At 53.5% G+C, this 16,785-nt stretch overlaps 1 protein-coding gene across 3 annotated transcripts in view; it reads right to left on the bottom strand.

Annotated features, from left to right (window-relative positions):
* Positions 1-16,785, bottom strand: part of LOC8061339 (anaphase-promoting complex subunit 1) — a 61,356-nt gene that overhangs the window by 19,819 nt on the left and 24,752 nt on the right. For 2 of the 3 annotated variants that reach the window (XM_021447941.1, XM_002439575.2), the window contains 4 exons: positions 16,035-16,106; positions 15,722-15,793; positions 7,917-8,010; positions 7,751-7,833 (listed from right to left, as the gene is read on the bottom strand). In XM_021447941.1, coding sequence (XP_021303616.1) covers positions 7,751-7,833; positions 7,917-8,010; positions 15,722-15,793; positions 16,035-16,106 — 321 coding nt within the window. The remainder of the gene's footprint in view (positions 1-7,750; positions 7,834-7,916; positions 8,011-15,721; positions 15,794-16,034; positions 16,107-16,785) is intronic. The other variant, XM_021447942.1, reaches the window with a different exon arrangement.

Genomic DNA, 16,785 nt, shown 5'->3' with positions numbered 1-16,785 from the left:
GCCTCACCCGAGGTCGGGGCCTCCTCTGGCTCGGCCGATCCCCGCCTGGCTCACACCGCGGTCCTCTGGCACGATCCGGCTGATCCTCTCGTGACGCAGCTCCACTACCAGGCCGGGGGTGTCCAGAACATCCGCCTCCGCGTTCCGGTCGTCCTCGAGCCGGAGTCGCCCTCCTACGCCCGATGGCGGGATCTGGTCCTCCTCACGCTCCGCGGCTACGCCCTCGACGACCACGTCCTCGTCGACGCCTCGGTCGTGGTCCAGACCCCCGCGTGCCTCCGCGTTCCGGTCGTCCTCGAGCCGGAGTCGCCCTCCTACGCCCGATGGCGGGATCTGGTCCTCCTCACCCTCCGCGGCTACGCCCTCGACGACCACGTCCTCGTCGACGCCTCGGTCGTGGTCCAGACCCCCGCGTGGCTGCGTCTCGACAGCATCGTCCTCTCTTGGATCCTCGGGACGATCCCTCGACCTCCACGACCTCGTCTGCAACACTCCGCACGCTCGCGGGGCCTGGCTGGCGCTTGAGGGCCAGTTCCTGGGCAACGCCGAGGCCCGAGCACTGCGACTCGACGCGAGCTTCCGCACCTTCGTCCAGGGCGACCTCTCCGTCAGCGAGTTCTGCCGCCGGATAAAGGGCATGGCGAACTCTCTCGACGACCTCGGCTAGCCCGTGGAGGACCGTATCTTGGTCCTCAACGTCCTTCGCGGGCTCTGTGACCGCTACTCCTACCTCCGAACGTGGATCACCCGGCAGCGGCCCTTCCCCACCTTCATGCAGGTCCGTGACGACCTTGCCATGGAGGAGCTTACTCAGGGCCTCCAGCCTGGGTCCACCTTTGCCCCGGGGTCCTCGTCCTCGACTGCTCCGCTGCCACTCCTCCGCCCCGTCCTGCCCCGCCACCACAGTCGTCAGTTCTTGGTCCTCTTCCCCCCGGGCCGCGCGGGTCTGGGAGGGCCGTGGCGGCCACCGTCGCCGTGGCGGGGGACGTGGAGGAGGTCGTGGGGGCAACACGACGCCGCCGCCCCCATGGGGTGCACCCTGGCCATCCTTCCACACCCATGGTCAGGGCGCATCTCCATGTGGCCGTTCCAGGCTCCCGATGGTGAGCCACGGCCGTCGCCGGCCATGCTCGCTGGTGCTTCCTCGGGGTTTCCCTCTGTGACCCCGTGGATGGCACCACCTGCGTCCACGTGGCCCGGGCCTACCGGCTGGGATCAGGCGGCCTTGGCCCACTCCTTCAGCACCATGGCCCTGACACCTCCAGTTGGGTCGGAGTGGATCGCCGACTCTGGGGCTACTTACCACACCACTCCTAACTCCGGTATACTTTCTTCTATTCACCCTCCATCTTCCTCTCTCCCTTCGTCCATTATGGTCGCAAATGGGTATTGTCTTCCTGTCCTGTGGGTGCCACCGGCCCCCATGGTTCCTTTCATCTTCCTGACGTTCTTGTTGCTCCTTCTATGGTTCACAACCTTCTTTCAATTCGTCTTTTTACAGCTGACAATTCTTGTTCTGTGGAGTTTGACTCTTCTGGTCTTACTATGAATGATTTGGCTTCCCAGCGTCCTCTGCTCCGATGTGACAGCACGGGGCCCCTTTACACTCTTCGCTTTCCGGCATCTGCCTTGCCTCCTTCGCCAGTTTTGTCAGCTGCCTTCGCCACCACTACCTCCACTACTTGGCACCGGCGTCTCGACCATCCTGGACATGATGCCCTAATGCAGCTTAGTCGTAGTTCCGATATTCGATGTACTCGGGCTCACGATGAGCATTTGTGTCATGCGTGCCAATTGGGTCGTCATGTTCGTCTTCCTTTTCATAGTTCTTCTCATGCGGCCCGCATTTTTGACCTTATACATCGTGACTTATGGACATCTCCTGTCATCAGTAGTTCTGGATACAAGTACTATCTTGTGGTGGTGCATGATTATTCACATTATTCCTGGACTTTTCCTTTACGTGCGAAGTCTGATGCTTTCCCCGCGCTTATCCACGTTTTCGCTTGGGTGTCCACACAGTTCGACCTCACCGTCAAGGCTGTCCAGTGTGACAATGGTCGGGAGTTCGATAACTCCACCTCCCACGCCTTCTTTCTCTCTCACGGTGTCTAGTTGCGCATGTCTTGCTCGTATACCTCCTCTCAAAACGGCAAGGCTGAGCGCATGATACGCACCACCAACAACACCGTGCGCACTCTGCTGCTTCAGGCCTCACTTCCTACTCGCTTCTGGGCCGAGAGCTTGCACACCTCCACTTACCTCCTTAACCGCCTTCCTTCCGCTGCCTGCCCAGCTCCCATGCCACACCACGCTCTCTTCGGTACCCCTCCTCACTACGATCACGTTCGAGTCTTTGGGTGTGCGTGTTACCCGAACACCACTACCACCGCTCCTCACAAGCTGGCTCCCCATTCAACTCTTTGTGTCTTCCTTGGGTACTCCCCGGATCACAAGGGGTACCGGTGCTACGACCTTACCTCTCGTCGAGTCCTCATCTCTCGTCATGTGGTGTTCGATAAGTCTGTCTTCCCCTTTTCCACCACCACTCCCGCTTCCACCTTGGAGCTTGACCTCTCCTCTGTGTTTCCCACTGACCCGGTGGTCAAGCCACCTTTGCCGGTGTTTCCTGCAGGTTCTGTTCCGCCGCCGATCGTCCGTGACACCCCGGGGCCTCTACCCTGCCCGGGTCCCGAGGGGTCACCTTCCGGCCCGGCCCCTGCGCACGACACAGGTCCCGGGACGGCGCCTCCGACTCCGGCCTTGCCGGCACGCTTCGCCCAGCCGGTGCGCGTCTACCAGTGACGTGCCCCCATCGTGGGACTCGGACCAGGGACTCTGACCCCACCGGCACGCTTCGCCCGGCCGGTGCGCGTCTACCAATGACGTGCCCGGCTGGCGCCGCTGCCTCCGTCGACGCCGGTGGCCCCCTCTTCGCCGGGGTCACCTACGCCACCGGCGACGTCTTCCCCACCGGCGACACCGACCCCGCCGCCGAGGCCCCTAGCTACCCGGGTCGCGACGCCAGTGTACCACCCTCCGCTTCTTCACCGACACCCGCGTCATGTTCACCCGATGGTGACGCGACACACGGCTGGTACCTTGCAGCCCCGGGCTCTTGCGACGATGCCCGGGGACTCGCAGGTCTCCCCGGTACCCTCTTCCGTCCGCGAGGCCTTGCTGGACCCTCACTGGCGCCGCGCGATGGAAGAGGAGTACACGGCCCTCCTCGCCAACCAGACCTGGGATCTGATCCCTCGTCCGCCGGGCTCCAACATCGTCACCGGCAAGTGGATCTGGACCCACAAGCGCCGGGCTGACGGCACTCTTGAGCGGTACAAGGCTCGTTGGGTTCTCCGGGGCTTTACTCAGCGCCCCGGTGTTGACTACGACGAGACCTTCAGCCAGGTGGTGAAGCCTGCCACCGTCCGCACGGTCCTCTCGCTGGCTCTCACGCGCGGGTGGCCCGTGCATCAGCTGGACGTCAAGAATGCCTTCCTCCAAGGCATTCTCACTGAGACAGTCTAATACAGCCAGCCGGCGGGGTTTGTTGACTCTTCTCGTCCCAACATGGTGTGTCGGCTCAACAAGTCTCTCTACGGCCTCAAGCAGGCCCCCCGGGTGCGGAACCATCAGTTTGCTACCTTTCTACTGACTCTGGGGTTTGTGGAGGCCAAGTCAGACACTTCTCTGTTCATCTGTCACCTCAATCACCATGGCGCTGAGAGCCTGAGACTGCATACCTGCTGCACTATGTTGATGACATTGTCCTCACAGCCACCAGTGACTCACTCCTTCGGCGGATCATCGCCTCTCTTCAGCAGGAGTTTGCTATGAATGATCTGGGTCCGCTCCACCACTTCCTCGGGGTCACTGTTGAGCCTCATTCTGCCAGATTACTTCTTCACCAGCGGCAGTACACTCTTGATATCCTGAAGCGAGCTGGGATGACTCACTGCAAGCTCTGCTCCACTCCAGTTGACACACAGGGCAAGCTATCAGAGGAAGAGGGTACACCAGTGACAGATCCCACTGCCTATCGGAGTCTTGCCGGTGCACTTCAATATCTCACCTTCACCCGGCCGGACATCACCTATGCAGTTCAGCAGATATGTCTCCATATGCATGATCCCCAGGAGCCACAACTCACCACTCTCAAGCGGATCCTTTGCTACCTCCGCGGCACTGTAGACTTCAGTCTCCTTCACCGACGGTCGTCCTCCACCGAGCTCGTCGTCTACACTGACGCCGACAGGGCCGGGTGTCCGGACACTCGCCGCTCTACCTCCGGCTACGCCGTCTTCCTAGGCGGCAACCTGGTGTCCTAGTTGTCCAAGCGCCAGCCGGTCGTCTCCCGCTCCAGTGCCGAGGCGGAGTACCGCGCTATCGCTAACGGCGTGGCTGAGGCTTCCTGGCTCCGGCAGCTCCTCGCCGAGCTTCACAGCCCTCTCTCCCAGAGCGCACTGGTCTACTGCGACAACGTCAGTGCGGTGTACCTCTCCACCAACCCGGTCCAGCACCAGAAGACCAAGCATGTGGAGATCGATCTGCATTTCGTCCGCGATCGCGTCGCCATCGGCGATGTTCGAGTCCTCCACGTCGCGACTACCTCCCAGTTCGCCGACATCTTCACCAAGGGTATCCCGTGTTTTCGTGTCCAGTCTGTTAACTCCGCTGCGACGGTAGTTAAGACTACGGGGGGTGTTAGAGTGTGAGTATAAGTAGGCCCATGAGGCCCTTGTATGACTCTGTTATACAGCCACCCTTCTAGGGTTGGGCCCAATAATGAGATAGACAGTTTAGCACACATTCCCACAAAAAATCTCTATAGCACCATCAAATTTCCCTCCATCAGAATAAATCTTGAAGTTACAAGTCTGGTTGTTTGATCATGGTTAAAGTGGTCTTAACAGCAATTCCCATCTATCTTATGATCAATATGGATTTACCTAAATGGGTGATCAAGCCAATTGATAGACGGCACAGGGGGTTCTTTTGCAGGGTAGGGAGAAAGCAATGGTGGAAATTGTCTCCTGTCTTGGGAGCATGTCCAGCGTCCCCTACGTATGGTGGTCTTGGAATTCATAACCTTGAAGCTCTAGGCTGGGCGCTCCGCATCAAGTGGCTTTGGGCGCAAAAAACAGATACATCACGTTCTTCACAGGTTTGCCAATCCAAATGCCAGGAAAGGCTAGGGCCCTCTCAATGTTGCAGTAGAAACCATAGTTGGCAATGGAGAATCAACCAAGTTCTAGTTGGATAGATGGTTGCAAGGCAGGACTTTATCTGAACTAGCACCGAATTTATGTAAGCTGATCCCCAAACAAGCAGTGAAACAACGTACAGTAGCTCAAGCCTTGGATAATAGGCAATGGGTTGCAGATATTAGAGGGGCTTTATCTGTGCAAGTGCTCAGAGAATATTTATACATCTGGGATCTGGTAGGCTTGGTTTTACAACCAGAGATCCCTGATCAGCATAGGTGGAAGCTAACCAATTTGGAGCCATATAGCAGCAAGTCAGCGTAGAATGCTTTCTTCATTGGAGCATTAGGTTTGCACCTTGGAAGCGCATCTAGAGAAGTTGGGCACCACTGCATCATAAATTCTTCATTTGGTTGGCTATCAAGAACAGGTGCTGGACAGCTGATCGTCTAGCTAAGCGCGGGCTTCCTCATCCGGCAGTGTGTCCGCTTTTGATTAGGCGGAGGAAAATATCCAAAACATCCGGGTCTCTTGTGTGTTTGCTCGGCCAGCTTGGCCTTAATTTTGGAGAGACTGAACCTGCTAGCTTTGGCTCCTCAGGGAATGAACAATCGTTTCTCCAGCTGGTGGTGTTGTACTATATGGGTGTTCCCAGAGTTGAGCGCAAAGGCCTTATAATACCCTTATTATCCTAGCGGCTTGGGAAATATGGAAGCACCAAAATGCTTGTGTTTGAGAGTGCTAGGCCTAACGTAGAGGTGCTGCTTCATTCGGTTGCCAATGAGGCTGCCCTATGGTGCTTGGCAGGGCCATCCGTTGCATAGGCTTTTGGCTAGGTCGCTCGTCGTAGATCATTAATGACTTGACTCTTTCCTTTTTGGTAGGGGCTGTCTGTACTAGGACGTTTTAACCCCCCCACACTCACACACACACGCCCCTTTATGTACTTTTTCTTCTTAAAATGAAATGACACATGGCTCTCCTGCATTGCTCAAGAAAAAGAATGGCCAGAATGTCCAGCACACGCACCATACTGGGTGCCATATGATTTTCATTTTGCATCTGTCCGTTCTCTGTACACACCCAAAAGTGCAAGTTGGCCCTCATGCAGTCAACCAAACAGACACCGGGGATTCGCCGAGACAAACAAGAGACAAACGGTTTTGAAAGGGGGATAGGCCGCATCATACGGCTCCGTCCCGAGCTTCCGTCGTCGGATTTCGAGTTAGAGGTTAGAGGGAAAGATAACTCCCCCAAAGCAGCCATTCTTTCAGTGCTGTTGTGAAGAGGGGTTAGTCACTTAGGGTGTGTTTGGTTGGGCTGTGACTTTTGGAAAAGCTACTGTGAGCTTCGAGCTTTTGAAAAGCTGCTGTGGGATGTGGGTTTTGAGAAATCCAAAAGTCATTTGGTTGGTCACTTGTGGCTTTTGGAAAAAAAACTGAACGGATCCCAAAAGTCAGTGAAAGCAGGGGGTGAGGTGCTTTTGGATTTGTACTACGAGAAAAGCTGCTTTTGGGCAAAAGCACTTGTGGCTTTTGGGCCCTTTGGTTGGCTTTTGGCTTTTACAAAAGCAAAAGCAGGTTCAAAAGCCCAACCAAAGGGACCCTTACTCATTTAAAGGCCTAGCTTAGTAAAGATCTTACTGAAGCTCACTATCCACCTTCCATCACCAAAATGGATACAATCTCTATGGAAGAAAACGCTTGCTGCAAATATCTACCAAACTGGATACATATCACCAATATCTACCAGCTTGCTGCTAAATCAATTATTATTTTAAAAAACACACACAAACACACACACACACACAGGAGAGGTGTGTTTCATTGTATTAAAGAGAAAGGGCGATCCTCAACAGGATCCCCACTCATACGGGGACCAAATATGAGTGAGGCAATTACACAGACTCAAACTTCTAGCACGTAGCTATCACACACGACTCAACTGCCCTAGATTGCAAACTGGCATCTTTCGAACCAATCTTTGAGGGGCATCTTGTTCAGTGTAGCTGTATAGCATATTCACCTTGACTATTTAATACAAGGTCATTCCATCCAAGACCACTTAGAAGTGCAACATGTTCACTGGTACCTACTTTAGTTTGGATTTAGTGTAAGGTATGATGAGGTTACTAAATAGTTTCTTTTGCTCCATCTTATGTATCACATTTCAGATCCTGATCTCAATTAGTTAAATTAAATATTTGGATCCATAGATTCATCATTTTAATAGCTGCGCAACAATGTTATCACTATTGTAGGACCAATGATAACTGTGAATAAAATAATTATCATGAAATCAAGAACCAAATATCCTAAAGGTGGTATACTTACCATGAAATCAAGAAACAAATATCCTAACGGGGCCTACATGATTTGCCACTGCTCAAAGTAGAATTTTAATAATATCAATGAAACAAGACATAAAGTGGCATATTCTGAAAAATCAAAGTACAGGAGTAGTGTATCCTTAATGACTCCACATCCTAAGAGAGAAACAGAAACATTATATTTATGAAGCACATAAGGCTATGAAACAAAACTTACATGGTAGACTTCTTTACTGCCAATATATTCAAAAAGTCGATCTAGGAAAGTATCCATGAATTCAAATGCACAATTGCCATGACCTATGAAAAGCTGTTTGTTACTTTTCTGCAAGCATGTTACTTCAAAAACGCAATAGGAATATTTGTCATAAAATGGAACTCACCCAAGGCAACAAATCCTAATGCAGAACCGGCAGCAACGGCATACCCTTCCCTTTCTAGCACGTTGTCACCTCCACTTCTTCGGCCAATCTCACCCTAAAGATACAACAATAGGTATTTAATCCCAAAACCCAGCTTCCAAGCAAGTTGGGGTAGCCTAGATATCTCACAAGATCTAGATGAAAAAAAAAAGACAGTACATGTCGGGTATCAATATTTGGGATGCCCAGGAAGAAAGGCCTTAGCAGGCCAACGGCGTCGTTAGGGCGATTCATGAACATGGCCAAAACATGGCTTTGGGCCCTCGAAAGAGAAGCCCAAGACGTCCTAAAAGGCCTCGGTGAGAACCCCGGCCCGCCCAACGGCTAGGGCGTAGGTTCCGCCTCGCCCGACCCCTGAAGGCATCGAGCCAGCCATGTCTAAGGGATGGGACGTGATCCGTGCCCTCCCTAACAAACAGGGTGCGGGTCCCGCCTTGCCGACACCATGGGCTCCCACTCCTCACCCGACGACTTGTGTGAGGTCCCCGCCTCGCCCGATCCCCTGAAGGGATTCTCATTTCGCCCGACGGCTAGGAGCGAAGCCCAGTGTCGTGCAATAAATGCCCAGGCCCATGGTGAACCCGATGTCCACCACCACCCCACACGTGGAGGGTCCGTACCACGGCATCATCCCGCAGTACGGGAGTTGGCACGTTCTCGCGCAAACCGAGGTTGCGTCAGGCTACATCCAAGGGCGCAAGCTCGCAACAGTGTCGGGCAGGTTAGCATTGTGTCGTTCGCCAGAAAACCTCACCTGGGCGATGCCCCCGTTCAGCTCGCGTGAAAATACGAACCACGTAGGACGCCCTATGGTGCGGTTCGCGTCTCCACACCCCACGAGCAGCAAGCTCGACAGGATGGCAGAGCACCTCGTGGCCTCCATCCGCGACCGACCCCCCCCCCCTTAGATCCTAGCGGCCGGCGGCGAGGCCACCTTCGATCCTGCAACCACCCCAAGGCGGAACACGAACACGTCGATCCCCAAAAAGGGCAAGCCGCAAGCGCGTCCTAGGTGAGAACCCTCCCACGTTCCACGAGGGCGTGAGAAGGGAAGACAAGCTAGGCCCTCCCAACCTAAGGCGGAAGTGGTTGGAGGCTTGGCAATAGGAAACCGAAGCACACAGTTCCAGCCAATACAATAGTGTGTGGGGACCGAGGATGGCGTCGGATGCCGTATCAACGGCAAAAAGTCGCACCCCAAAACCCACGCTGCGGCCCCACTCCGATGCCACCATCCCAAGCACAGGAATCCTGCTTCCAGCTTCGCTCCTCTTCCAACTCGCCCTGGAGGGAAGCAGCCCGCTGCTAGGCAGCTTTGCGCTCCTAACTAGCCCAGTCATGCTCGCGACGAGCCGTGGCGCGTTCCGAACGAATCTGATCAACGATTTGACGCAGATCATCCCCCTTGGTGCAGGCACACAATCGTCGCGACATCCTAATGTGCTTGCACCTCAACGGCTGTGAGCTTAGTCTCCGCCGCCAACTTTGACTCACTGTCCACGGCAAAGGACAGAAGCTCATGGGCCCGCTCGCGCGCCTCGTTGTCCCTCCGACAGAGCTCGCTGCACTCCTTCAGTGCCTTGATCTCTTCACCATCTTCCAACAGCTGGTCCAGATAGTACGAGGCAGTCTGTTCTGCCTTGTCAGCGTCCCTGCGAGCATGGGTTAGCTCCACAGTCTGGTGATCCCAAGCCGCCATGAGCCAGTGGATGAACTGGGACTTCCCTTGGCTCATGGCCATCAAGGCATGAAAAGAAGGTCCAAGTCAAGAGCATCGGGATGGCGACACGGAGAACGAAACAGCAAACTCATCACATCTTATAAGTGGGGGCCGTGTTGCTCAGCGAGCGGCGAACCACCCAAACCGAACATGACACCCCTGACGGTGGCCTAGAAGTTGCATCAGTCCACCTCCTCCGCAGGATCGTCGAGGACGAATGGCGGAGCCCACGGGCTCTGCAAATACCCTAGATCCATGCGGGGCCCAACCATGCCTCCAGGGGCTAGGGCACCTGATCGTCATTACCAGTCGGCAGCTCGGCGATAACCCTACGTGGCGCTATGCCTCAACCCTCAACGATGGCTAGCAAGACCAACGACGACGACGCAAGCGACCTTCCCGCCACCTCAGCCTCCAGAGACACCGCCAACGCGCCCTACTCCGTCCGCCAAACCACGGGCGCCTCCACTTCCCTTAGCGGCCACAGGGTCCACTCCGCCCGATGAGCGCACCACGGGCGAAACCTCCTTTGTCTGCCTTCCCTCTGGCCGCTCCGCCAAGGGCGCACACGCCCGCGCTGACTGCAGCTCGGACTATGTCGCGGCCGCCAAGGCCGTAACAACCATCGACTGCTCCGCAATCAGCATGAGCACCACCAGCACACCTATCACAAGAGTCATGGAGGCCTCAGTGCCCCCACCTGCCACGGTACTGGCCAACGGCCGCCGAACAGCGAGCCTTTTCTGGGGTGCCAACACCAGAATGTCCAAACGTAGGCCCACGTTACAGAAGAGGTAAGGGTAAGTACCAGGCTCCGACGGGGCAACGAAAACAAAAGAGTACGACCACGACTCACCTCAATATCCCCGGGCGCTTAGAACCTAGCATTCCAAGCCCTAGTCGCTCCGCATCCGCGCAAGGGCACCTCGAGCCCTCCCTAGGCTCAGGGAGCTCAGGCCGCGTGAAACGACCCACTCCCGCCCGCACACCAAAGGCACCACCGAGGCGTTCCAACTCTAGGAGCTCCTCGTACATGCCGATGGCGCGCTCCATGTCCACCGCCTCCAGGCATGCGGTGTCAGCATGACCAATCCCCGTCGTCCCCGGAGACGTGCTTGCCCATGATGGGGCGGGAAGGATCTCGACGCATCATCCAACACCGAAGGGACCCTCAAGGGCGAACTGGGGGCTGATGGCGTATCTTTGCCCCCCAGCCCATCCCAGCTGACGTTGTCTGCTCCTCCCACACACTCGCGGTGCGGCCCACCGCCCGGCGGCGGAACTGCCAGGCAGAGGCGCCAGGTGCTCATAAAGGGCAAGCTGCCCCTATACAACGTGTCATGGGAGTTAATCAGCCACGCCTAGGAAGAAACCAAGAAAAAGAACATAGGGGAAGGAGGACTTACAAATCGAACACATCCACCTTCCGGATGCTTCGGGGGTGGCCAAAAACTAGGAAGACGGTGTTAATCACGATCCTCACCGAGTCCTTCACATTGCCCATCACGCTTCTAATCCAACAGCCGACCTCTTCATTGAATGGGGCCACCTCAGGAAGCGTCGTCCCTGCGACTCATCGAGCGCCATCAGTAACAGGGGAAGCGCGTGCCTCATCAGCGGCGCCAACCCCCTCGCGTGGTACGCCCCGATGACTCCCACCCCCTTCAGGCCACATTCCTTCAAGATCCCGATGGCGATAAGGTGGTTGGTGATCTTGTCCTCGTCGTCCAATGGGACGTCAAACTTCCGCTCCTCCAGAGCTTCAAAGACCCCGTGGCCGGTGTACACCGAAACAGGGGCATTAGGGTAGTCCTTGAGGTAGAACCACTGTGGATGTCACTCCTTGTTGGACGACACCAGCTTGAGTGGCATGTACTCAGTGTCGATTGTTCCTGAAGTGGATGCCTGCGCACCCCATCAGCCAGTGGTGGTCTAGCTGACCCTCCTTCCCCTTCGCCCTCAACAGATTGACAGCAAAGAAGTGCCACCACAGGTCAAAATGGGGGCTGATCCCCAGATACCCCTCGCACACTGCAACGAAGGCGGCCAGATGCCGAATCCCATTGGGATTCAGATGCTGCAACTCGATTTTGTAATAACCGAGGAGACAGCAGAGAAATAGGTGGGGACAAATAAAACGATGTAGCCGTCTGACGGCGCTGGGGACTCTGCCGCCGCGGTTTTCACCGGAAGGAGACCACGGTTGACGAGATCCTCCATGATCCGGAGAGTGACGCTCGAACGGCTCCACGGCTCCACTGGAAACAGGGGAAAGCAACGGGAGTTGCGACGATGGCGGCAACGACTAAAGGGCGAAAGTTGATACCCCAACGACAGCGACTGCAAAGACGGGAGGAGCGAGAGCGCGAGTATGAAAACGAGTGTGCGTACCCAAATCCAAACTAACCCCTGGTTTTATAGGGACGGAGAAGGCAAGGAGCCGACCAATCGCCTCGAGTCACGCGCCCATCGTGCCCAATCACTGTGTCCCCATGATGGATATGTGCATGCAACCCTTAGCCGATGCCTCAGGGGCATGCAAAATGGCACCCTACCCTAGGAGTTGCGGAGTGGCCACAGGAAAGCCAGGACGCAAAGCCCAAGGCACATTTGTGGCTCATCACAGCCCAAAAGTTCAAAGGTTCGCCAACAGATTTGACAACTGCTTTCGTACACCACGAGTAAGGGGTCCACTAGCGGCCATTACACGAGCGCACGAGCACCACGGGCTTCCGGATTATGTTCAACTCTTGGTCAGACAGGTCGAACAAATCCGGGAACTATATGCATTGGCCATTGAGAATCTAGAGTCGGTAACTAGCTAACCCATGACAGGTCCTCGCAAACGGGAACCGGAGCTCCACCTGAACTTACCGGCTATTAACTCACCAGGCGTCGTGATTAGCCCAACAAGGAAAATCATGGTACAGCCCAGCCCCTGCGTTCTGCTAAAGGATGCGTGGGGGGTGGCAAGTGCAAGACGAAATGACCGCTAAACCGGACCTCTACTGAGCGCGGGGACTCAGGGGCTCGAAATCCCGAAGAGGCGTGAGAACGTGGACGCATCCAAAGAATCCGGCCCAAGCTTCTTCAGTGGCTCAGGGGCTACGCACGTCGGACCATAATTCAGAGTATTACGGGACAGTCAGGAGAGCCTGACGCCTACACAAAGACTACGGAGAAGCTACTCCTCCACAGACTCGGGGGCTACACTCAACGGGTGCGCTCACGCGCACCCTCTGGCAAACAGAAAGAACCCCCAAACAACCGCATACGGATCGCCCGAGGCCTCGGGAACTCCTGTTGGGTATCAATATTTAGAATACCCAGGAACAAAGGCTTTAGCAAGCCAACAGCGTCGTTAGGGTGATTCAGGAACTTGGCTGAAAGCTGGTTCCGGGCCCTCGAAAGAGAAGCCCAAAACCATCCTAAAAGGCCTCTATTGAGTTGCATGCACCGACCAATTCAATCCAAAAGCTTAAGCTGATGGGGAGAGGTGGGCAATTCACTTATATTCCAACACTCCCCCTCACGTGGAATTTAGGCCTCAGACGTGGAATAGGAGCGAGCAACAATTATATTTTATTTAATTGCGCTAACCAGGATTCGAACTCGAGACCTCTAGCTTTGATACCATATTGAGTTGCATGCACCGACCAATTCAACCTAAAAGCTTAAGCTGATGGGGAGAGGTGGGCAATTCACTTATATTATATTCCAACAGCCTCGATGAGAGCCCTGGCCCACCCGACGGCTGGGGCGTAGTTCCGCCTCGCCCAACCCCTAAAGGCGTTGAGCCAGCCCTATCTAGGGGATGGGACGTGATCTGCGCCCTCCCTGACAAACGAGGTGTGGGTCCTGCCTTGCCAACATGGGCTCCCATTCCGCCTTGCCCGACGACCTGTGTGAGGTACCTGCATCACCCGATCCCCTGAAGAAGTTCTCGTTTCGCCCGACAGCATGGAGCGAAGGCCAAGGTCGAGCAATAAATGCCTAGGCCCGTGGCGGACCCGGGTCGTCCACCGCCACCCCACACGTGTAGAGTCCATACCACGGAGTCGTCCCGCCATACAGGAGTTGGCACGTTCTCGCCCAACTGAGGTCGGGTCAGGCTAGATCCAAGGGCGCACGCTCGCAACAATACAGGGCAAGCTGGCACTGTGCCATTGAGGTTGTGTACGACGCCAATAGAGGGAGCTGCAGACCGTGTCGCGCGGCGTGGCGACATGGGGCACCATAAACGAGTAGACGACATACCACGGTTGCTGCCACGACAGCAACACGGCGACATAAGGGGCCGTCCCCATCCTCGACGACCGGGTCGATGGGTCCCGGCTGCAGAGAGGGAGCGGCAAGGCCATAGGAGCTCCTTCCCCTGAAAACTTCTGTTTTCTCTTTCTTCTTTTCCTCTCTTCTTCCTTCACCGTACCCCAAGGCTCCGCCCTTGAGCTATAGAAGGGAGGCTTTGGGACCCTTCCGGGGGGCTCTTCGACCTTAACAGTTCACCAGCACACAAACACTGCACACACACACCTTGACTTGGGAGCCCTCTCCCTCTCTCATCCGCTTGTAACCCCTACTGCAAACAACAACAAAGAGCGGGTAGCACAGAAGCGTCATGACTAGACTAGGGACATTCTGCCCGAACCAGTATAATCCCTTGTGCCCACCTTAGCTCACCATCTGAGCCTAAACACGCAATCACAATCACACAAGTTTACTAGCCAGTGGTTTCATAACACCAATAGTACTACTATAAAAAATATTAATGTAGTACTCCCTCCCGTCACAAACAAGTGATGTTTTGAGGCTGTTTGAAACTTTGACTACAACTTTTTATCATAATGTTTCTATAAAATAAAGAAAATGTATGCATTTTACGAAACTATTTCAAAGGCAAATCTAATGTGTTCCAAATATCAAACTCAATATGCAAAAATTATTTTGTAGTCAAATTTTGTAAAGGTTGACTTAAGATAACCTCAAAATGTCACATTTGTGACCAATGTTTTCAAGACGTCCGATTAATCGCGATTAATCACGACTAATCGTCCTGGACGGTTGGAGGTACTCGACCAGGCCTCCGACTTGGCCAGAACGACCAGGAAACTGGTCGTCCTATTAGTCGTCGTCCAGTCGCGATTAATCGTCTGTCCAGGTTGTCTGGCGTCCAGTCAGGAGATGGTCTAGGCAGTAGATGGGCTGCATCTCAGAGTTGGGCATAGCTAGCTGCCTTATATTTTGGCCCAAGCCCATTAGGGTTTATGTTGTCTACCCCTCACTCATTTCAGCACAACACATTCACTCCTCTCCTCTCCCGTCCAGCAGCAGCAACCACCTCCATTGCTGCCCTCCTCTCCTCCCTTCTGTCTCCCAGCTGCTCCTCCTCCTCCTCTCCTCTCCTCCCTTCCGTCTCCCAGCTTCTCCTCCCTCCCTTCCTCCCTTCCAGCTGCCCTCCCTCTCTGTGCAAGGGAGGAGGACTGCACGACGAAGATGCTCCCTTCCAGCGTGCAACATGCAGCAGCCAGCAAGACAAGAAAGGGCTCTGCAGCAGCCAGGTAAGTGGCCAGCTGACCTATCTAGACTCTAGAGCCTAGAACATGTATATATATATGGTATAATGTGTATTGTATATAGCTACATAATATATATGCTATATATCAGTCCCCATATGTAGGGGACGACCAGGGGACTCGTCCAGGGTCGATTAATCGTCCTGGACGACGACTAATCGTCCTGGATGACCTGGACGGTCCCCCAGCGTCCAGACACGACCAGCCGTCTTGAAAACATTGTTTGTGACTCAGAGGGAGTATAACTGGACAAGTCAACATTTAAAGATACAGAACGTTCGTTTTTTCTATTTTGCAAGAACTTCAGTATACCAAAAGGATAAGCAAAATATGATGTGTATGCATGGCAATATCCCAAAAAAGTTGAACCAATGTTTTCTTTGCTCATTGGTTAAAACCAAGAAAAGAGAAGGATAACTTGATACAGAATCAAAAGAGAAAAAAGGAAGCTTTTGACTTATTGTCATGATTACCAGAAGTATCTTCATGGTGAGAGCATGAGCTGAGCCTTCATATAGAAGTCCAATTCCCATTACTGCTGCTGACTGAACAGATAAAAAAAAAATAAGAATAGATATCTAATATTGTCTGCTAATAACAATTAATCAGCTTAACTATTGTTCAGATGACACAATAAAACAGTAACAGATTACTAAGCAACTGTTTTTCATTACAGTTTATGAATAGCTATGTAAAGATAAACTAGAGAACCAATGTGAGAAACTACAGCAGAGATATAAAGCAGCAAGCCACATGCAATAAAACAGTAGCCTACTGCAGTGTTACCTGTAGAAGAGTTGGTAACTCCAGCTCTGGAGTAGAAGATGGATGTCGAGAAGGAACATGAAAGTAGAGCATCTATAAAGTTGTCATAAAAAGCCATAGTCATTTTTTTTCTGACACAAGAGAACTGTGTATTTTTGTATTAAATTGAAGAGAGAGCAAAGGGAGAAGAGTAAAGCCACAGTCATTTTAAGTTGCCATATAGCAGAATATTAGGTGGTCACAAAATTCAGAAGTGACCATGCAGCAACGATGGAATGACAGAACAAAACTCTGTAAGACTAAATTTCAGAGTACACCAGTGGGTTTTAAATGATACCAAAACTACACCTTTTGGAACTTATTTTATAGAACTGAACAAAGTTCTTTTCTTCAAAAATAAAGAACTAAAACAAACTTTGGCCATACTATCTCAAAGCTACATGTCTGCAAACACCATTATATTGGACAGCAACTGAAACTCTGAAAGGGGTTTCAAAATGTGTAGTTTTGCACTATGTTAAAGCAGCTGAACTAAAAGTACTTCATTTCATGATATTGGGCCATGTTGGATGGAAGGCAAAAAGTGCAAGGTAACGCTGATTGTAGCTGTAGTGCGGTAGTGCCTTAGGTAGGCGTGCAAGCCTGCAAGACACATTAGCTACACCCAGTTTAAGCTCGGGGCCTTTTGTTCAGAAACAAGCTCACAGGAGAACAGGGCCTATATTACAGAAAGGAGGGAGCAACTGAAATAGTTTATACACATACACCAAGC

This window comes from Sorghum bicolor, chromosome 9, assembly GCF_000003195.3.
Source record: "Sorghum bicolor cultivar BTx623 chromosome 9, Sorghum_bicolor_NCBIv3, whole genome shotgun sequence".
Lineage (NCBI taxonomy): Eukaryota > Viridiplantae > Streptophyta > Magnoliopsida > Poales > Poaceae > Sorghum > Sorghum bicolor.
This window is presented reverse-complemented; position numbering and strand designations above follow the sequence as displayed.